The sequence below is a fragment of the Trypanosoma brucei genome, chromosome 3 (genome assembly GCF_000210295.1).
Source record: "Trypanosoma brucei gambiense DAL972 chromosome 3, complete sequence".
NCBI classification, from domain to species: Eukaryota; Euglenozoa; class Kinetoplastea; order Trypanosomatida; family Trypanosomatidae; genus Trypanosoma; species Trypanosoma brucei.
This window is the reverse complement of record NC_026736.1, coordinates 389,286-409,382: the sequence shown is the minus strand read 5'-3', so window position 1 is coordinate 409,382 and position 20,097 is coordinate 389,286. Positions and strand designations below refer to the sequence as shown.

The window sequence follows — 20,097 nt, the reverse complement described above, 5'->3', positions numbered from 1 at the left end:
AGAGGTATTGAATTAATGAGGGTTGGGTGGGTTTTTATGCACATATGAAGTTCTCCTCCTTGTGATTTGGCGTTTAGGTAACTTCCGCATTACGTTCGTACATCATTATATTCTTGCATCCGCATTTACTTCTTTATTATGCTGCTGGGGGTAGGTTGTCGTTCGTCAACTGCATGTTTACTTGCGGGCTGTACTACTATGACAGAAACCTCTAGTTTTATTATTGTTTCCCCCCTTGTGTTAAGAACTGCACCTGAATTCACGCAAGAGCCCCATTATAAGTTTTGGTGCGCACGCGCGAGCACACAGGGAAAACCATTGTAGCGGAGGGAGAGGGAACTGCCACACGGTAGAGCCTTTACATCAGGGCTTGAAAAAAGAAAGGAAACCGCGCAAAAGTAGAAATAGGAGGGATCATGGGACCTTTAGTTGTTGTATCGCCGGAGGTTGAGGAGGCAAGAAAACGTGCTAGCGTTTACTTCGCACCGTGCGTAGGTATTAAGGCCACGCCAGCGAAACTGCCGTCGGGGAGAGGAACGCCTACCGTAATAGTGTGCGACCCGGTTTCAGAAGTAGACGGGACTTGTGTGGTGGTTGTGCGGCTTCAGCGCGAATTCCAAGGGGCTGTAGAACCCAAGAATTCTGTTTCAGGGTTCATGGTTGTAGCGGAGTGGGTCGCTGTTTTCCCACCTTCGTATCCGGCGGCTCCCTGCAGTTGGCGCTACGCCAAGGACGGTTGCGTACAAGGCAGCGAGCATGATAGCGGGGGTGGTGCCAACAGATGCTGTGGGTTGCAGTCGTTTGTCTTAGAGGAAGCTATATCGAAACTCACTGCGCCAAAGCTGTCACACAGTGGGGGTTGCAATGATACTGTTGAGAACGCTGCGGACTACTATGGCAAATTGCGGTATGGCTGCTCGCGACTCTCATCACTGAGGTCTGTGGATGCCTCGGGTTCGTCGACAGAGGTATCCATGGACGCTGGGGCAGTGGGACGTGGTGTTGAGCAGGCGACTGGGTCATTTTTTCTGTCTGGTTTCTCTTTTCTCTGCACTTGGTGGGGGGCCTTGGAACTGGACGAGAGTTGCTTAGTGCTTGAGCGTGACTGCGTGCACTCGGGAAGCACGACGGCATTATACGAGGAAAGTAATGGCTGGTCACTGCGGGATGATTTTGTTGGGTATTTTGAAGACTTCATGGGGAGTAATATGGTTCTGAGGCCGAAGCGTCAGTTTGCCGCCGCATTCATGCCGAACGGCGGAATACTTTCATGGGGACGCTCAGACCGATCGGAAGCAAAAAGAATTGATGATCGCTCTGCATCTGCATCTCTTGCAAAGGGAAGACTACATCCCGATGCGACGTCTTCAGGTGACTTTTCGTCGTCTTCACCGCTTTTCAACCGCAGGTGTGGTAATGCAGGATGTGGGGACGGTATCGATGGAAACACGATTGGTTTGACAGGTGTGGCTGGTGTTTTGTCGCACGGACCCGATAGCCAATCGGTCCAGGGCCGGATTTTTTTGACTAATTCTGCACTTGACCTATCTGTTGTGCCAAAGGGGGTAAGTAAAGAAAGGAGGATGCTACTTCCTTCACTATTAGCACCGGAAAATATACTGCATACGAAAAAATATACGATGAATGATGTGTGCCTGTATGATGATAAACCCCATTCCGCCTTATGCAAGAACGCTCATATAACACGTAACGCCAAGGCGCTTCGCGGGGTATCGCTGACGTTTCGCACGTTGTCCCATATCGTGAAGGGAGCGCTGGTAGCGCAGACACCTCTGCTCTGTGCTCGAAAACTCCTCATACCAGCTCTTGCTCAATCCGTGGAGGCGATGCAGGCACAGCGGCAACCCTTTTGGGCGGGTGTAGTCGTCTGTTGTGTTGTACTTCCCTCCATATTAAGTGAGGAACCGGCGTTTCCAGACATTGCAAAGCATCTGATTCATCCGGTAGAGTGCTATCGCTGTGTGTCTGTTGTTTCTCATGTATTCTTTACCATGGATCAGTCTGTAAAATTCCGTGAGGTAGAACTTGTCATGAGCGCTATTGAGGACGCCTATTGTAATGCTGCCCTAAACCAACAACTACACATGGCCAGCAGGAGTTCACCAATTAATGCGTATGGTGATAGCGGTAGCGGAGGCCCTGGCACTGTTGGAGCGAAGGACAAGTACCTAAGCCCAGCTTTACTACCGGCAGACACATGTGCTATTTGTGGTCTCTCGCTATTACCGGGCGGCCAAGGACATGGGAGTGGTGGAGCTGAAGGAGGCGCCACACCGCCTCCTTCAAGCAAGAGGAATGGCTGCCTCATTTTGCGTTGTATCTACTGCGGTCATGGGGGGCACATGTCGCATATTATGGCGTGGTGGAATGACCAGAGTGTGCACCGTTGCCCCAGGGGATGTAACTGTGTTTGTGTCTACTGATTGTTGGTGCGTGGAAAAAATCGGCGGCAGTCTACTGGTCTGATGTATGGCGCAATAATCAGATGAATGTGGGGAGGATTTCACATTTTTTACACCTTTTCCCATTATACGAACTTTGAAAAATTTTTTTGCCATTTGTGTCTCGCACTTTTTACCTACTATATCACTTCAGCGGTACATTCTGTGTGTCCGATGATCGGGTTCTTTCCTGTTGGTACGTTTCTGTCAATGCTCTTCTTTCTATCTTTCTTCCATCCTTTCACGGGAGGGCTATAAAACCTTATTGGCATTGTCGTTGGTATTGTTATTATTATTTTGTAAAGGTCGCGAATCAACAAATCACGCCATAAATGGTGTCTCTAAACCGAAAACAGAAGTTTCAGCTCGCTGTGCCGGCTACTCTCCTGCTTTTTCTATTCGTCTACGTTCTCCTCGGTGGGGGGTCCCCGCAGAAATCAAAGAGACATGGGATGCATATGGATTTCAACCCACTTGAGCATTGCAACGCTCCCATGGACTCTGTTGTAGGTTATAGTTCAGACGTCCCTTCTATGAGCAACTGCCACCGCCACTGGCTGTCAGAGACATACGCCTACACTACAATTGGTTATCCACATGAAGTAATGAAGAAAATGCCGTATGGGTCCGAGTGGAAGCGAGCACCAACTGGGTTGTGTTGGACCGCGGATGAGTTTGTTGCTCGCTACCTTTTACACACCCGAGGAATTTTCGTCTATTTCGGTGGAAGCAGACACGATTTGTACTGGGAGAACCTCAAGTTTTTTGGTTCAAGCGGGATGCACCGTCTATACGAGCGGATTAACTTCGAAAATAAGGTGGAGGTCAGGACAACGAAGAGGCGCAAGCGGCACACACCGCTCGTGGGCGATGTTGTGGTATGGAACTCGGACTATAAGGCATACTTTCCACGCGGCCACGTTGCCGTGGTTGTGAAGGTGGAAGATGACGTATCTGCTGCTGGTGGAGAGGCGGCACTTCGCGAACTGAAGAAGGAGCGTCGACAGCCCTCACTTGTCTACATCGCTGAACAAAACTTCGATAACAAGAACTGGGAGGGGAGAAACTTTTCAAGGGTGCTCAAATTCACATGGATGCGCGGAGATCGAGCTTCTTTGGAAGACCCTGATGGACCGCCTCTCATGGGCCACGTGCGCGTTGGAAAACTTTTAGAGGACGCGAGTTTCTTCGGTGACTTGTGATTTCTCTATTCATTTCTACACCTCTTAAGAGGTGACATTGTACTGATGGTCATCGTTATTATTCCTAAGCAAATGCGTTTACAGCCTTCCTCTAATTTTCCTGTTCCATACTCCATTGTTTTTTTTTGTTACTACCGTTTTTCTTCTGTACTCATGTTTGTTTTGTTGCAGCAATATGCTTGTTGGGTGTCTACAGAATCTGCTCTTGTATGCGTGTGGGTGTGTGTATGTGTGAAGGGAAGTATGAGGAAAAAGAGATTATTCGGTGGAAGACATGATCCTTCATTTGGCCGAGAGCATCGAGGGCAGCTGTTGTTTCTTTTCTTCTTGGTTTATATGCTTATTTGTTTAGTTATTATTATTGTTATTAATATATTTTTTATACGTTTTTTTTCTTTAACCTCTCTCTCAAGTCACCTTTTTTTTTCACTCCAGTGTCATGGCGAGCGAAACCTATTTACGGTAAAGTGGAAAGAAATGTCTTTGTTATTCGCATACACATATTTGTGCATGTGTATTCTTGCCGTGATTTCTGAGAATTCGATGAATACTTGGTCTCACTGTCAATAAGAGGATGAAGGTAAAGGGACACGTAAAATACTTTATTATTAGAGTCTAACACAATAACTGCCATGCGGTTCCCTACTTTAACTCTCTACCTTTCCCATCCCAGTGACGTCTACATCTATTATATATATATATATATATATATATAGGTCGCCGTGCCATGCGTTTGGACGCGTGTTTTAGTGTGGTTGATGCTGGTGTGTGAAGTGTTCGCAACATTGGCGTTGATTTGTTGAGTGGAGGTTGTTCTTCCCTGATAATGAAACTGGCACTGTTTTTTTTTTTCCTCCTTCCTTTGTGTGCACTTTACTTCCTCCGCTCTCCTCCCTGTCTTTCGTAACGGCTTATTCCCTTTCGTGAAGGAGTATAAGAAAGGGGATGTACAGAATAGCAATTCGACGTTTTGGTGTGGCTTCAGTCTTACGATGTCCCCTTGCAGATGTATTAATACCCAAAACCTCAACAGTGGCTGTGTGGAGTTGCGTGACTGTTCACACCCTGCGATGGAAGTCATCCAACACAACTATTATTCTCCCATCCCGTGGTGCTGCCTCTTCTGTGAGCAGTAAAAGTGGTGGTACTTCAAGTTGTTTGACAGTTGGAGGCGCCGTGCCTCCCGCCGCCGTCGGTACATCCGCTCATCCTGGAGGTAATGGCATTAACCCCGGCACGAAGAGTACAGCCCTGTTGAGTGCATCAGGTACGAGTAACGGCGGTGGTGCGTCAGGTAAAAGCTCAGGGACGACTACAGCAGTGGAAATAGGGCAGGGATCGAATCGGGGAAGGTCAGCAAGAAAAGGGAAAGAAGATGTGATTGGGCTGAAGAAAGTAAAAGCTTCCTCTTCCAGGTCAGTGGTGAATAGATCCGGTGCATCGACCACGAACACAGCAACAGCAATGTCAACGGGCTCTTCATCCGCTAATGGTTCCCACGGCACAAAATCGGCGACTGGGATGGTGGTATCTCAAACTCTAGGCAGGAGAAGGGCGAGCGTAAAGAAGCAATTGCGCGTATGTGTCCTCAACAGCAGCTACGAAGGGACCAATTCTGTCACTGCGGAAATGGACAATTACCACTGCAGCCCCGCTCACAGGGTGCGGAAGGACAAGAACAGGTACTCCTTCACGGAAGTTGCTGTGCGTAAAGATGATGCCTATCGTCAGGTGCGAGAATTGGTAACCTCAAACAACTTCGACGTTTTCTTTAACCTTTGTGACGGTGGTAAAGACGAGAAGCGTGCTGGTATCGACGTATTAGAGGCACTGGAGGAGCACAACGCAGCATTTACGGGCACAGACTCGCGCAGTTTTGAACCCAGCAAGATTGATATGAAAGTGCTTGTTGCCGGGGCCGGTGTGAATACACCTAACTTTGTGCTTTTGGATAAAACGGAAGGTTTGGCGAAGAAATGTCGTCATCTGCGGTTCCCTGTCATCGTGAAACATCTTTCCGGTTACGCTTCTGTTGGCATTAACAAGGATAACCGTTGTGACACTCTGGACGAGTTGAAAGTGAAGGTTGGAACATTTCTGAAAGAGTTCAATCACGCTCTGGTGGAGGAGTTTATTCGAGGACGTGAGGGCACCGTTCTCGCATGTGCCGACAGCGGGAGTCCGCATGGCGTCAAGGTGTTCAGGCCTTTAATGTTTAACTTTTTGCAAAATGAAGATGACTTTGCCTATTTTGACAAGAAGTGGTCCATGGAATGCAACGATGAGGCATGCAGTTTTCTTCCTCATAATGACCCGGCCTACCCACGGATTATTGACATGGCCCGGAATGCCTTCCAACACATTATGAACGGGGTCGGATATGGCCGTGTTGACTTTCGTATAGACCCCAAAGGTGATGTATACTTTTTGGAAATCAACCCAAACTGTGGGATGTGGTACAGCGAGAAGGATGGCGGTGACTTCGCGGACTTGATGGTGGTGGGCGATAAATCATGGGATCACGACCGCTTTGTGGACAATGCAGTGAACCGCGCAGTCCGTGAGCAGAAGGCAAGGCGGCCATGGTACTTCATCAGTCACGATTCTCGTGGAAATTTTTCGAGTAAAGCGAGCCGAACCGTACGGCCCGGCAAGGCGCTCTTCAGTGATGCGGCCCACACTGTTCCCGTTATTGCTCAGGCTGTATATAAACTTGGGGAAGAGGATCCAGTGGTGGGGTGTGTGATTTTACGTGGTGATCGCCTTCATCAGGCAGTTGCAATTCGTCACTCTTGTGAACCCAATATGCATTTCTTGCAGGGCCGGACGCTGACGCTTGTCTCTAAGCGGACAATTAATAGTGGTGAGGAGTTAACCGTGGATTATGCCACGTTATGTGACGAACGTATGCCGCCATTTGCATGCAGTTGTGGCACCCGCAACTGTCGGAGTGTTATCTTTCCATCACCACCAACACCTCGCGTGCTGGAGGGGCGAGGGGTGCGGCAAATGTTACGAGAGAAAAAGGAAGCGTGGAATAAACAAAAGGCGGATCGTGAGGCGGAACGCATGTTGAAGAAGCGCTCGTCCAGTGGAAGAAACGGTGGACAATCTTCGCAGCACGCCGGTGCGCACTCAACAGCTTCAAATTCCTCCGCCTCGTCTGGGAGCAGTGCGCCTGGTGGTAGCGGTTCATCAGTTAATGCCAATAACCACTCCGGCAGCGACAGTTCCACAAAAGGGCACGGGGGTAAAAAATAACCACACCGACAACTGGTAACGATTTAATCCATGATACGGTGTACTCTATTTGTCCCCGATACCTTTTTTGTTTTTTTTTCCTGTAGTTTCACTATATACCTGCACGCACACGTTTATAAATAAAAGATACATTTATATCTGAGATATCTTCCTATATCTATATCTATATCTATTTATCTATCTATCTATATATCTATATATACATACATATTTGTATAGATATCATTGGTGCTCATGCTCTTATGCAGTGAAATGCGTGTGGGCAGCGGTTTTCCTCATTCTTCACCGGAACCCATAGAGCACATCACCCTTTTTTCTTTATATATATATATTTTAAAATACATATATTTATGTTTGTTATTCCGCTGAGAATGGGATCCGTATCACACGAGACCATATAGAGTGATTGTTTTTGAACTTGACAGTGGGACTGGAATCTTGACGGAATGTTCAAAAAAAGAAAAAAAGAGCAAAATTTTTAAATGAAGGATTGCGAACAACAATTAAGCATAGGGAGAATGCACGATGCAAATGAAAGAAAAAAAAAATTCCTGTGTGTCAAGTGAAACGGGGCCCGAAGTATTTATACAATTATATACACATACAAAAACAAAGTTGTAGATGAGCTTCAAGCGAGTGATGAAAGTTATATAGACACACATACAAATACACACCAGCACACTCACTTGAATAAATTAAGATGATGTTAGGGAAGTGTGATTAGGAACGGGTTTGGGAGGGGTTTTTGAATGAAGGAGTGACACGCAAAAATATAATGGTGTAGGAAAAGAGGGAGGGGTGAGGGAAAAAAAAAGAAAATAATAGTCGTATGGAGTGCATATGGCATAAAATATGTGTGTGGAAGTGGTTTTTGAAGCGTGACGCAAGGAAAGAACGCTACTGCGACCTGACTCTGCGTGGTGAAAATGATAAAACACATAAGGGGAATTCAACAAATTAACTTTTCTGTTTTTTCTCCTTTTTTTGTTATATTTTGTTGATGACATCTCTACCGCACATCGATGCCCACACAAACACACGTAAGGATGTCTTTACATGGCTCACATTATGTTTTCATGTTTTTTTTTTTCAGCCAAAAAAAATTATGTTCTTTTTTTACAAATTTTGGTGGGGCATAAATCGCTGCTGTTGGTTTATTTCCCTTTTGTCCGCCTCCGTTTCCCATTACCTCCTTTTTTTTCTTTTGAACAAACGGGTGGCGCGCAATTTGGAGGGGTATGAATGGTTAAGGGCCGTGCAAACGAAAAGAAAAACTTCCGCTTTTTACGATCATTATTTTTGGTACTATTATTACTGTTGTTGTTCATGTGCGCCCCCTTTTTTTTCCATTTTCGTTCCGCATTGTTGCAAGCCACTGCCAAATAAACACACTTCTTTTTATTACCTTTGTTTATTTACTTTTTTGATGTTGAATGAAGTGCTGCACTCGGGTTGCGCCTCGTGTTTACAGTTTCTGCGTCATTTACTGCCGCGAGAATCTTTTCCTGCTCCGTTCTTAGTATCTTTTCCTTTCTTTTTTTTAATTACCTAATGAATCTTTGTGAATGATTAACATCTCACATTGGCATGTATGTTTTTATATTCACCTCTGCTCTCTTTCTCCTATTGTTTTTTCTTTCTGCTCCGCCACTGAACGTCTTACCACGCATATACACATATATATATATTATGTGTGTGTGTGTTTGTTTATATGTACGTAAAACTAATTCCAGGGGAAGTGAAGAGAGGGTACGGTTAAGGTCATAAAAGAAAAAAAAAGAATAGTAGGTTATAACAACAGCAAAAAAGGGAAAAGGGAAAGGAATAAATAAATCTGCTGAAGAACTGCAGAAAGGGAAAGATCGGGAAGTCACATGACAAGGAGAGAGCAATGAGGGGGAACTTAATTACCGGGATGGACAAAATTACGGGGGATGGATGCAGCGATCCCAGCAATGAAGCAAATAAGAAAGAACCCACTTTGGCTATTGACCGCTGGATGCATCAGAGCGGTGCGCAGAATATTGTTAACAACCTCCTCGTCGACATTGTTATTAACCGTCCAAAAAATGTCATGGAGTTCATTCATACGTGGAGTGCCCCACCAATGGCACAGTTTGGCCTTAGCCGTACGTGTAGTGCCGTTTTGCCATTTGATACGATGGCGAGGGGCCGTGACGAATATAAAAGAGGTGAAGCCGTTACAAATGAAGGAGGAGACGAGGCTCCTTTGGGGGGAAGCAGCGGTCCGAGAACTGACGACGACAGTAAATTCGATCTCCAGCGAGAGATCGAACCGACTCCGTCGCAATTGTTGCAAATGTTCCCCGAAGAGGAAAGTTCACCATATGAATTTTTAAAAAGTGACCAAGAGCTTGAATCGTGTTTCAGTCTGAGGCGACTGTCGTCTACGTGTGGCAGCAGCTTCACAGGTTACATAGGTCGCGGAAACTATGGGATTGTCGTCCCTGCCAAACGGAAGTCAGCTGTGGAAGTGGATGGCGTATGCGCTGATAGCACTGCTACAAGTCGTAATCAGGGTTCCGACTGTGTGCTATGGAATGGGACTCCCACGGGCGCATCCATCAAGGCCCGCCGTGTTGCCATTAAGATTAGTCGCGTTCAGGGAAAGTGGACTCTTGATGAAAGTTGTGCCCTTCAGACGGTAACTAGTGCAGCTCATCGACTTGAAACTGATGTGCGGACTGTGGAAAGAGAGTTGGAGCAGCTTAAACGACAAGCAGCAGGGGTATCGGAGGAATGCGCCGAGGGCGATGAGAGCGAGCTTTCACATATCAAGAACAACATAACGGAGTTAGAAGGGCGTCTGCATGTCCTCCGTACCTTTCTGACGGGTTCACTTTTTGTAGTAAAGCTCGTTGGCAGCGTAATGTACAGCATCAAGCGGGATGCGTTGCTTTTCCCGCTAGAACTCTATCCCACTTCTCTAGGCGACTGTATTAATAAGCGCAGCGAGATTTATAAAGTTTCATCCGCAACGGGGTGCCCCTTCCCTTCCCATGATGGCACGGGAGGTACTGGCGGTACGCCTCGGACGCTGTTTACTGTGCGAGAGGTCCAGCACGTAGCGTGGAGCATATGTCATGCGCTTTACTTTCTCAACAATGTGTGCAACTTGTGCCATCTTGATGTGAAGGCGGAGAATATCCTCCTATCCAAACCATGGCCATTTGGTGATGCAGGCGCTGAGAGCCTTCTTTCGTCACCCCTAACACTTAAACAGGTTTTGGTGGAGGATTTTTCCTTTCCGCGTGTTGTGCTGACTGACCTTGGCCTCGCGCAGCGTCTCGGATCGCCCATTTCCCAACTTGGCGACTTCAGTACAATGGCGCCTGAGGTGTATTGGGCATCTGCCAGTGCTGAACCCAGATATGAAGCCAACCGTGTTGCAACTTTCGCCGCCTCCTGCGATATGTGGAGTGTGGGTTGTGTCCTTTTGAGAATGCTTAATGGGCTTGAGTACGCAGTGTGGGATCCAGCCGCTACGTTTATGGCTATGGAGGAGAATTTTTTGTCCCCAGCATTGCGGCATCCGGAGGCATGGCCTTCAGTGTTAAATGATTTTGTTATGCGCTGTTTCGAGCGAGACCCGAGGCAACGTATGACGGCAGCCAGTGCACTTTGCCATCCGTTCTTTAATCTTGATGTGAGTTCTTAGTGATGTGTGTTTGGTGAACATCTTAGTGACTAATTGGGAAGTGGGAGAGGGAAAAAGTGGTGCCTGGTTTTCCTTTCCTTTCTTTGAGTACACTTTTTTTTTTGTTATGTAAACGATATTAAGATTGGATGGTTGTGTGCGTGTGCGTTGGAGGGACGTGGGAAAGGAAGGGGAAGCGTAAAATAACAATAATAATAATAATAATAATAATAAGGTGGAAAGAAGCGCGGATTAAAGGTGTCATGGGACATCGTGAGCTTGGGATTGCTCCTTTTGCAGCTTCGATTCGCCTCCGCATTGTTTACTAAGGGATGTATATATTCACATGTATGGGAATACGGTTGTTTGTAGTGATTTTAATTATGGCGCAGTGTTACTGGTGGGCGTTCCAGCTGGAACGCTTGGTTTCTTTGGTACTTTATTTTTCATTTGTTTTTTCTTTTCTTTTGTTTTTTGTTGATTGTTACTACATTTTTTTGTATACAGAAATACATATGTATATATCTTCAATTTGTTTCATACTTAAAATATTCTTCCCCCCTCATTAATTAACTTCGCCCTATCTCATCCGTCTTAATACTTCTCCCTTATCTTTTCTTCAATGGTAGTCGATACGAATTTCCTCCCAAATGGGAGGCCCCTTAGTACTTCTTTCAATTTTATTGATTTACTGAGGCGTTTTTTTTTTTTCTTCCCCCCCTTTTTTTTGTATATTTTGTAGCTTGCCCCAATCCCATTTCATCAAGCTGACCTCTTTATGTTGCGTTACGTTACCCCTTTCAGAAGTTTAGAAAACCTGCTTCATTTGTTGGGTCGATTATTTATATTGCACGTTTCTTTCCTTCTTCAAAAAAAAGAAAGAAAGAGGAAAAAAGCATTAGTTAACTTCCTGCATGAGAAGGTGAATGGAAGAGTCGCGCATTTCAGTTGCTTCTCTTCTCGTAACACCTTCTCATTCGTGTTGTTGTTTAGCCTGCTTTTCATTATATTTTAATTAAATTCGCATCTCCCTAACGTTTGCTACTGAATTCTAATTTACCGTTTTGTTTTTTTTTACGTGTATGGCTATGTCTATGCATATATGCATATATATTTGTGCTTATTCATCTACGTTCATCTTGTACAGAATTTATCTCACCCCAACAAAAGCAACAACAAAAAAAGAAACTGCTAAAAGTCCAAATCATGAAGGTTACCGTGATATCAGGCTCATCCTCAGAGGTGGTTGAGCTACCCTCAAATGCCGGTCTCACTGACCTCAAAAAGGTGTACAAACCAAGAGTGGATATTCATCGCAAGTCTTTCAAAATCCTCCGCAGTGGTGGCGACAAGAATGATAAATCGGCGTACATAACCCTCGACGCAAAGCGGGCTCTCACGGAACAGGGTGTAAAGGATGGATCTGAAGTTGTTTACAAGGATCTCGGCCCACAGGTGGGATACCGTACCGTATTCGTTGTGGAATACGCCGGTCCTTTGGCAATCATGTTGGCGTACGCGGCACGCCCCTCCTTCATCTACGGCAGCAGCATTGTTAAGGAGTACTGCTACACGCAGAAGCTTTACATTGCTCTCTTCTGTGCCCACTTCATTAAGCGGGAGCTGGAGACGTTCTTTGTGCACAAGTTCTCTCACCCAACTATGCCGCGGCGCAACATCATCAAAAATTGCGTGTATTACTGGACCTTTGCACTTGGCATTGGCTATGCTCTATGCAGCCCGTACTATACGGAACCCGCGTCCCCCACACTTGTGAATGCCTCAGCGGTGGCGATGGTAATATTCGAGCTCCTTAACTTTGCCGTGCATGTGCAGTTGAGTGGGATGCGAAAGGGAGATGGTGACGCGACGCGGCCGGTACCCAAAGGAATTCTCTTTTCACTGGTGTCTTGTCCCAATTACTTATTTGAGATCCTTTCTTGGGTGGCCTTCTCTCTTGGTACGAGTATGCTAACCTCCTGGGGTTTTACATTTGCAGGACTCGTACAAATGGCGGAGTGGGCTGTGAAGAAACACAAGAACTATATTAAAACAGATCCATCGGTGCGCAACAAGAAGGCCATGTTACCATTCCTTCTGTAGATATATAAATATATATATATATTGTGTTTGTGTGAACGCTACTCCGAAAAAAGAAGAAAAGAAAATGCATTTTTATTGCAGGAAGTAAGAAAGGAATGAATGAATGATGGAGGGGGCGGGGGAGATGATACCCGTTACCGTTACCTTGAAGAAAAGTTGAATTTTCGTTGGGGTCGAAATTTGGATTAGTAGAGGTTTAAAATGGGGAGTGAACACCTCAGTACCGTGAACAAGACAAAAAAAGAAACCACAACACGAGGGGTTATTTACAAATAAATATTATAATTTCTATGCAGGGTGAAAAGCAAAAAACACACACACACACGTACACGAAAACAACAACGAGAAGAAAATGAGTGGTGTGATGTGAGGAAGTGAGATGGATAAAAAGAGGAAAACAAAACAAAAAAAAGGGAAGTTGGTGCAGATACCAGTTACATCGTCCATGAGGCGCTGGGTTGGTTGAAGTGAGGCACCCGTTTGTGACACATCCGGTTCCTTTTTTTTTTTGTTTCGTTTTGTTATGATTTGTTGTATCATTACATCTTTTCTCTCGAAACGTCCATCCTCATTTCCTTCTTTACATTTTTTAAAAAAAATTTTAAAATTTTTCATTGTTTGTTCTTTGTGTTTTAGTTTGTCAATTATCTCTTTTGTTTTATTAGCTACATTTGCGAGGAATGGTAACTTGTAAAGGAAATGAATAGAAGAAGGCAAATATTAAGAGGAAAAAAAGGGAGAGGGAATATCATGAATCAGCGAACATTTATCATCAACTAAACAAATTGAAAAAAAAAAAGAAAGAAGAGAAAATTGTGCTACCGAAGAAATAAATGTAATCATTAAGGTATAGGAGGAGAAGGATGGGAAAGTTCTTTTTTTTTTTCATTTGTTATTATTTCTCTTATTTTGTTGTTTCGATGGTGAGTTGTAAGAGTGAATGAGGGAAAAGGAAGGGTAAAAGCAAAGGGTGAATTAATTTATGGGTGAACTGTGCGCGCGTCTTGGGAGTTGTGGGATTTAACTGAAAAGCGTAAAGAAAAACCGGAAGTTTTAGTTTAGTTCCCCCTTTCCTTTCTTTTCCTTTCCCCTTTTCTTTTTTTTTTCTTGGTCCAGGACCGGTCTCATTTGACAATGTTTAGTCACCATTTATCTCTCGCATTACCCTCTTTCCTGTATTTTTCAATCACGTAAAGTTTTCCTCCCCGGTTTGTCGACACAAATGAGGTCTCAGATTGACGCCTTTGTTGTAGTTACAAAAAAAAAATTAATAATAATATATAATAAATATCGATAGGAAAATAAGTTAATTGTGTTTGGTACGAGGTTAGTACTGCAATGGGGATTTTTAGCATATGTGTAGTGGGTTTCTCCCATTTCTCATTTGCTTTCCTTTAAAAAAAAAATTCTTGCCCTTTGCTAAGCTGTTTTAGGATTCATGGTGATGAAGGGGAATTGAAAGGGGAAGGAGGTTTTATGCTTTGTTTTGTTTTAGTAGCAACGAGAGAGAAAAGTGATGCATGGGAGGCTGACATTAATGAAGAGTACAATTAAATTACAGATAAAAGAAATATCTGAAAGGAAACGAAGAAAAACATAGGAAGGGAAGGAGGGGGGGGTATTACTGCTTTCGACGTCTTTTTTATTTTTTTAAAAAAAAATCATTTTGCTTTACGAAATTGTACTCACAACAGTATTTTCCTTCATGTGCCTCCATTTTCTTTTCACCTTTTTCCACCTTTAGGAGTTTTTTTTTTGCTGCAACAGTTCAATGTGACGAGGATTCGGCGCTACTTTTTTTAATTATTATTTTGAAAGAAGCACGAACACACGAAATGGTGCATGCGTTTGTTAAATAATGTTGTGGATGCACAAACAAATCGGCGGGATTGGGCGGAGAATGGAGAGCATAGCGGAAATACTGCCTTGGCGCAACCGAACCGGCTTGCGAAAAGTCACCCGTGACTTATCACTACTGCTCACTCTCCCTGTGAACCTTTTTCTTTTTTTAAAAAAAAAATCACTTTCGTTACTGTGGTTACCCTCCAAGCACAAATAATACTTTTCAACTTTACCCTTCTTATGATATTTGTACTGAAAAACCTCCGAGTGAGTGCGCATCAATTCCATTGCACCTCCTTTCTCTCTTAGTTGTTTCAGAACTTTTCTACCAAGTACCCCGGGTTTACGTTGTTGTTGTTGTAAACCCATTTAGTTTTATTTGCATGGAGCAGCCGAGCGCCGAGTTTCTCAACTCTAACTTTGAATATTTAGCTTCACTTGACCCACCCGGTGTTGTCAGACAACTTCCCCCGTTGCATGATGGTGGTGGGCTGCTTCCACATGACTTTCAGTTGTCAGTACCAGAAGGTGCTATCGGGCAGAAAATAGTACCATCGATAATTCTTCAGGTGAACGAAGTTGCAGACGTGTCACTTCCACTCGCTCAGCGACTTCGTGAGATTGCACCAACGGGTACTGACACAGAGGGAGTTTGCACCGAAATAACGGAGCCAGGAAGCCTTGAAGAAACACTTCGTTCATTGGAGAGCAAAGATAATTCCGCACGTCATCATGGCCGGCGGCAGAGGCTGCTTCGTCTGGTCCTTACAGATGGTTTCGTACGGGTCTTTGCGGTGGAAGACTGTCGCCGGGGTTGCGATGCGCTACGGACTGGCGTGGTTTTGGGATCCAAATTGCGTTTGTTTGCACCCCTGCGCTTGTTGAACGGGGTAATTATTTTGGAGTCAGAAAAGACAGAACTTCTGGGTGGTTTCGTGAAGGAGATTCAATCTTTCTGGGAAGATTATGCCGTCAAGAAGCTCCACGAATTATCCGGTCGCCCGGGGCGGATCGCGCAGGCTTCTTCTGCAACGAATACGAACACGAATACGAATACCGCCACTTTCTCATCCGCCCCCGCGCCTCGAATTGCGGGTGATACGAATCACAGTGGGGTGGCGCCGGGACCAACCCAACAACAACATCAAAAACAACAGCAGAGGCAACAGCAACAACAGCAACTATTAGAGTATCGTCATCAGACCAATGAAGGAGTTTCAGGGCCTGTGGTGCAACCATCGCCCCCCGCGGCAGCATCTGCACAACCAACACCCCCCACAAGACCGGCAGCGCGCTTGACACCAACTCCTGAGCCTTTGTCACATCCGAGGGTTACGCAAGAGTACTTTGTGCCTGCCACTCCTACACCTGAGCAGCCACCAACTGCAACTCCCCCATTTTCAACTGCGATCGGCAAAATTACCGATGTTATGTCGGACTTAACTATCCGTGACGGTGAGAATTGCAGTCCTGGAGAACCTCCATCCTTCTCACTTAAGGTTCTCCTCTCCGTTCAGCAACCACTGCCGCCCAGTCTTGGTGTTGGGGAAGATGGCGCAATTGTCGTGGATCTCGGTAATGCGTGGCTGCAACGTGCACTTGGAATGAATGTCGCTTCGTTCCGGTCGTTAACTTCCTCGCAACTTCCCAATGACCTTGCGCGAATCAGCCAATTGGTGGATGAAGTTGGTCGTACGCTGGAGAACTTCGGCATTGCTGAGTTTCATATCCGGCGACGTTTGTCAGACGGTATACTTGAAGTCGTTCATGTGCGACAATTGGAGTAACTTTGGTAATGGAGCGCTGCTCTTGTGGAGCGGCTGTGGGCTGCTCACGGGATTATTTATTTATTTTTTGCTGACTGGCTACATTTGCGCCGCTGATTCCAGTTGATTCTTTCTCCCTCTCTGCTCACCTTCATCACCATACTTGTTTGTATGTGCATAAGTGGTGCGTGGAAGGCCAACATGCGTGTGCGATGGCTATCGATACCGTTAAGTCTTTTTTTTTTCAGTTTGAAACAGCATCGTTCGTCATAACACTACGATTTCTTCAGACTTTTTTTTTGTGGTTGTTTAAATTCGTATAGGTTATAAAAGTCACGTAAATCCTATTCGTTTGTTTCGAATAACTGTGTGCAGTAGGAACGGACGAAGGGGCGAAGTAACAAATTACCTAAAAGAGGAGGTGGATTAATTAGGGACAGCGGAGTCAGTGACGCAAGTTTTATTCCACAAAAAAGATATATATATATATATATATAGTCACTTCAGGAGAGGAGTACTGAACTGACACTCCTGCAGCAGCACAGGGATTAAGGTTTCTGTTGGCCACCTACAAAACTCCGTCCACAGGCACTGTGCTTAATTAGAAATTTGCCCACTAGCACACTTCAGAGTAAGGTTTCAGTCCAGGAGAGAATAAGTCCATAGGGCGCAACAGGAGACCAAGAGTTCACATTCTTTGTTGAAAGGTAACAGGAAAGGTTTAGAACAACAACAACAACCTGCTCAGTTGCTTTTCTGAACCACGAAGGGTGTCGGGAATTGGGGTCGAATAACATCAAAAGCAAAAGTGGTATCTGCATAACATCTGTTTTTTTTTTTTTGGTAGTAGCGGGTCGCGTGAGAGATGTCTGCCGCATTTGGTATCGTTGATTTGCCCGTGCTGATTCGGCGGTTGGCTGCTTTTAGGCCGAGTTTCGTCAGCAACAGGCACTTTTGTCCCCCGTGTGTCGGTGCTACGTTTCCAATCTTTCTTTCCATGCGAACCCAAGGATCCTTCGGCCGTGAAGGGGGTAATTTCAGACGTGGAGACGGCAGGAGCGGAGGTCGCGGGTTCGGCGGCGGTGGCAGTGGTGGCAGTGGTGGCAGTGGGAAGCCTCCCACAGACGCGCCTCAGCGACGTGCACTGATCAATCAAACATTTGATGGTGAGCTCAGTGAGGGTACCCGAGTAGTTATGCGAGATGATACCAAGGTGTTGATGAGCGTTATCAAGCACATTCCGCAGAACGGCGCCATAACGATAAAGAGCCTTAACGCCCAGCTTTCACCCGATGTGCAAGAAGCCGTTTCAGAGAAGCATAACGGCCTCAAAAGCTTTTTGGAGCAACGGAAACAACTTTTTGTTGTGAAGGCTAATCCTTCCGATGGTGTGCTATACGTTGCCGCTACACCACTAGCGTATCAGAAGCTCACTGCACGGGAACGACAGCGGGAAACCATGCAAGAAATGCTTGGGTTGACACGCCGTGGAGGCCGCGGCAGGGGAGGGAGACCCATGAATGGTGGCGGTGGCGGTTTTAGGGGCCGTAATGGCGCTGGAGGAGGAAGAGGAGGAGGAGGAAGAGGGAGAGGAGGAGGAGAGGACAGGGGAAGGAATGATAGAGGTGGTGGTGGTGGCTTCAGAGGTGGCAGAGGTAACGGGGGGAGGGACAGCGGTCGAATGGGGCGAGGTGAGGAGCGTGGATTTGGGGGGCAATACCGTCGCTAGGAGGCTTAAATTAAGATATGTAGAAGCGGAAAGCAAGCGACGGTGTTATCCGTTTACGGTGGGTCGGGGTATGTGCAGCTAACATTTTCCACTTTGCTTAGTTTCATTCGTTTTCCCCCTCTTCCTCTTCCTCTTCTTCCTCCTCCCAAAAATCTCTTGTATTCTTTTTGTGTTATTTTGTGCAAGTACTTTGTTCGTGCCTCGGTGGCGCTCACAGATTTTTTTTGTTCGCCGTTGTTGTTTAGGTCATGTGTAGTTCAGAAAATCTGAGGACTGATTTTCCCTTAGTTAAAGGAGGCATCCCTCTTCGGTGTCCTTGTTTTTTAAAACACACCCGTTTCCTCAACTGCTTCCATCAACATTTTTTTTGCACGTTATATGTGATGAAATGTGAAGCCGTGGTGGCTAGGGAAGCAAATGCTCACATCATGCGCTTTGTGCATGTTCCCGCTACGGTTCTCGCTACTGCATGTTGATGCACCGGATAAAAGAAGAAAAGAGAGACAGTGCTCAGTAAAACATCGCTTTTCAAAAGCAATGAATAAATAAGGGTAAGAAAAAGAGTCACTGTGAAATTTGATAATATCATTCAGAAGAGAGCGCAGAATTTGTGGAGCAATTCAACTGTGATCTCTTTTCCCTATGCGGCGCAAGTAGAATGATAAGGGGTCTGAGGGTGGGTGCAGGGGGACGGTGGGAGAGTAAGGAAAGAAGCAACGACGGTGATAGACGAAACAAATGCGTGTGTGGTATATTTATTGTTATTTTTTTCGTTGTCATTTCTTTTTCCTCACACTCTTTCATCTTTTTTTTTTTGAACGTGCTCTGCAGTATGTTGCCTTAATTCATAACGGTATTGGACGCTGCTCCCACAGGACTATCATTTCTCCTCCCTCTTGTGTGCTAACTTTAGGGTTTGTGCCATATTACTGCTCTCAAGGTCCGGTGAACTTTGTTTTCGTGCATTTATTTGTACTTTTTTTTTTTAACTTAAAAAGTTGGGAAATACTTACATATGCGAACAACCACGCATGGTTCACTGTATTGGAGACAACTGGCTTTTCTCCCAGGCCATTTAAACACTCGTCTCGCATCACATGGCAGTTGCGGGACTGGGAGTACGCGTAACTACAGTTTTATTATGGGCTCCCACCGCATTATTGGAGGAGATATGATCACTTCTCCGGCGTTTGTTACCCCCACATTTTCCACACGATGCCGCTTACATTCTGCAGTTGGTGGGGGCACTAATACAGATTTACATCAGCACTGCGAACAACATAGTTTTGAAGGTGGTGCCTCAGTTGGAACCAAACCTACCAACTCCGCTTCTGCAAAGTCGACGGAACAGGAGGAGGCTGTAAATAACCTGCTGGAGGAGGTTCAAGCACTGTTGAGCAGGCCCGTACCAATCGGATCACTCTTCCGTGCACTGTCGGCTGACAGCAAGAAAACGCTGGTGAAGAACAAGGTTCCACTTGAGCAGCTTCTGTTGCAGTATCCACGAAACTTTGCTTTGTATCAGCAGGGGGCGTTGCGCAACCGTACGATCTTTTGCTCACCACCGCATTTGGTACCGGCGAATGCGAGGCCGATGGTGCTCGAAAACACTTCTCATATTTCCGCCTCTACTTATGCTGCAGGTGTAAGGTCGTCGTCTTCTCCCTCATCTCCTGAGGCACCAGCGTCGAGTCCCTTGAAACCGGATGATATCAATGCTCGCGTTCTTCAACATGACCCACTTTCAGAAAAGCAGCAACGTTTAAACACCGTGCTTCAGTACATCCCTAACGAATGGTCTCCCTTTACAGAACTGGGCATTCCGGAGGAGGTGCGCGTCCGATGCATGGGAAAACCCGGGTTGAAGGCAATGCAATTCTTTGAGAGGTATCCGCAATACTTTGAGGTGCGGCAGCAGGGTCGCGGTGAGCATACTTTTCATGTTCGTCGTTCAATGGCTTTGCAGCGGTCGCAGGAGCCACAGCACACCCGGTGACGTTATAGTGGGCTTTTCTACTTCAAAGGGAATACAGTGAAATTGCGTTTTACTATGCCTTGTACGCACTCCTTTGTT

The 20,097-nt window shown here is 45.7% G+C and overlaps 10 protein-coding genes across 10 annotated transcripts; all 10 read left to right on the top strand.

Annotated features, from left to right (window-relative positions):
- Positions 1–416: 416 nt before the first annotated feature.
- TbgDal_III1760 (hypothetical protein, conserved) lies at positions 417–2,444 on the top strand (the record flags this gene model as incomplete). Its single annotated transcript, XM_011773828.1, has 1 exon — positions 417–2,444. The coding sequence occupies one exon, from the start codon at positions 417–419 to the stop codon at positions 2,442–2,444; it is 2,028 nt and encodes a 675-aa protein (XP_011772130.1).
- Positions 2,445–2,794: 350 nt separating this feature from the next.
- On the top strand, positions 2,795–3,664 carry TbgDal_III1750 (hypothetical protein, conserved; the record flags this gene model as incomplete). Its single annotated transcript, XM_011773827.1, has 1 exon — positions 2,795–3,664. One exon carries the CDS (start codon positions 2,795–2,797, stop codon positions 3,662–3,664), a length of 870 nt encoding a protein of 289 aa, XP_011772129.1.
- A 45-nt stretch (positions 3,665–3,709) lies between these two features.
- Positions 3,710–4,234, top strand: TbgDal_III1740 (hypothetical protein, unlikely; the record flags this gene model as incomplete). The annotated part of the gene is made up of 1 exon (XM_011773826.1): positions 3,710–4,234. The coding sequence occupies one exon, from the start codon at positions 3,710–3,712 to the stop codon at positions 4,232–4,234; it is 525 nt and encodes a 174-aa protein (XP_011772128.1).
- Positions 4,235–4,609: 375 nt separating this feature from the next.
- On the top strand, positions 4,610–6,925 carry TbgDal_III1730 (hypothetical protein, conserved; the record flags this gene model as incomplete). Its single annotated transcript, XM_011773825.1, has 1 exon — positions 4,610–6,925. One exon carries the CDS (start codon positions 4,610–4,612, stop codon positions 6,923–6,925), a length of 2,316 nt encoding a protein of 771 aa, XP_011772127.1.
- Positions 6,926–7,925: 1,000 nt separating this feature from the next.
- TbgDal_III1720 (hypothetical protein) lies at positions 7,926–8,477 on the top strand (the record flags this gene model as incomplete). The annotated part of the gene is made up of 1 exon (XM_011773824.1): positions 7,926–8,477. The coding sequence occupies one exon, from the start codon at positions 7,926–7,928 to the stop codon at positions 8,475–8,477; it is 552 nt and encodes a 183-aa protein (XP_011772126.1).
- Positions 8,478–8,816: 339 nt separating this feature from the next.
- On the top strand, positions 8,817–10,604 carry TbgDal_III1710 (hypothetical protein, conserved; the record flags this gene model as incomplete). The annotated part of the gene is made up of 1 exon (XM_011773823.1): positions 8,817–10,604. The coding sequence occupies one exon, from the start codon at positions 8,817–8,819 to the stop codon at positions 10,602–10,604; it is 1,788 nt and encodes a 595-aa protein (XP_011772125.1).
- A 1,185-nt stretch (positions 10,605–11,789) lies between these two features.
- Positions 11,790–12,686, top strand: TbgDal_III1700 (3-oxo-5-alpha-steroid 4-dehydrogenase, putative; the record flags this gene model as incomplete). The annotated part of the gene is made up of 1 exon (XM_011773822.1): positions 11,790–12,686. The coding sequence occupies one exon, from the start codon at positions 11,790–11,792 to the stop codon at positions 12,684–12,686; it is 897 nt and encodes a 298-aa protein (XP_011772124.1).
- A 2,225-nt stretch (positions 12,687–14,911) lies between these two features.
- On the top strand, positions 14,912–16,315 carry TbgDal_III1690 (hypothetical protein, conserved; the record flags this gene model as incomplete). Its single annotated transcript, XM_011773821.1, has 1 exon — positions 14,912–16,315. The coding sequence occupies one exon, from the start codon at positions 14,912–14,914 to the stop codon at positions 16,313–16,315; it is 1,404 nt and encodes a 467-aa protein (XP_011772123.1).
- An 844-nt stretch (positions 16,316–17,159) lies between these two features.
- Positions 17,160–18,023, top strand: TbgDal_III1680 (hypothetical protein, conserved; the record flags this gene model as incomplete). The annotated part of the gene is made up of 1 exon (XM_011773820.1): positions 17,160–18,023. The coding sequence occupies one exon, from the start codon at positions 17,160–17,162 to the stop codon at positions 18,021–18,023; it is 864 nt and encodes a 287-aa protein (XP_011772122.1).
- A 1,015-nt stretch (positions 18,024–19,038) lies between these two features.
- On the top strand, positions 19,039–20,019 carry TbgDal_III1670 (hypothetical protein, conserved; the record flags this gene model as incomplete). The annotated part of the gene is made up of 1 exon (XM_011773819.1): positions 19,039–20,019. The coding sequence occupies one exon, from the start codon at positions 19,039–19,041 to the stop codon at positions 20,017–20,019; it is 981 nt and encodes a 326-aa protein (XP_011772121.1).
- Positions 20,020–20,097: the final 78 nt, after the last annotated feature.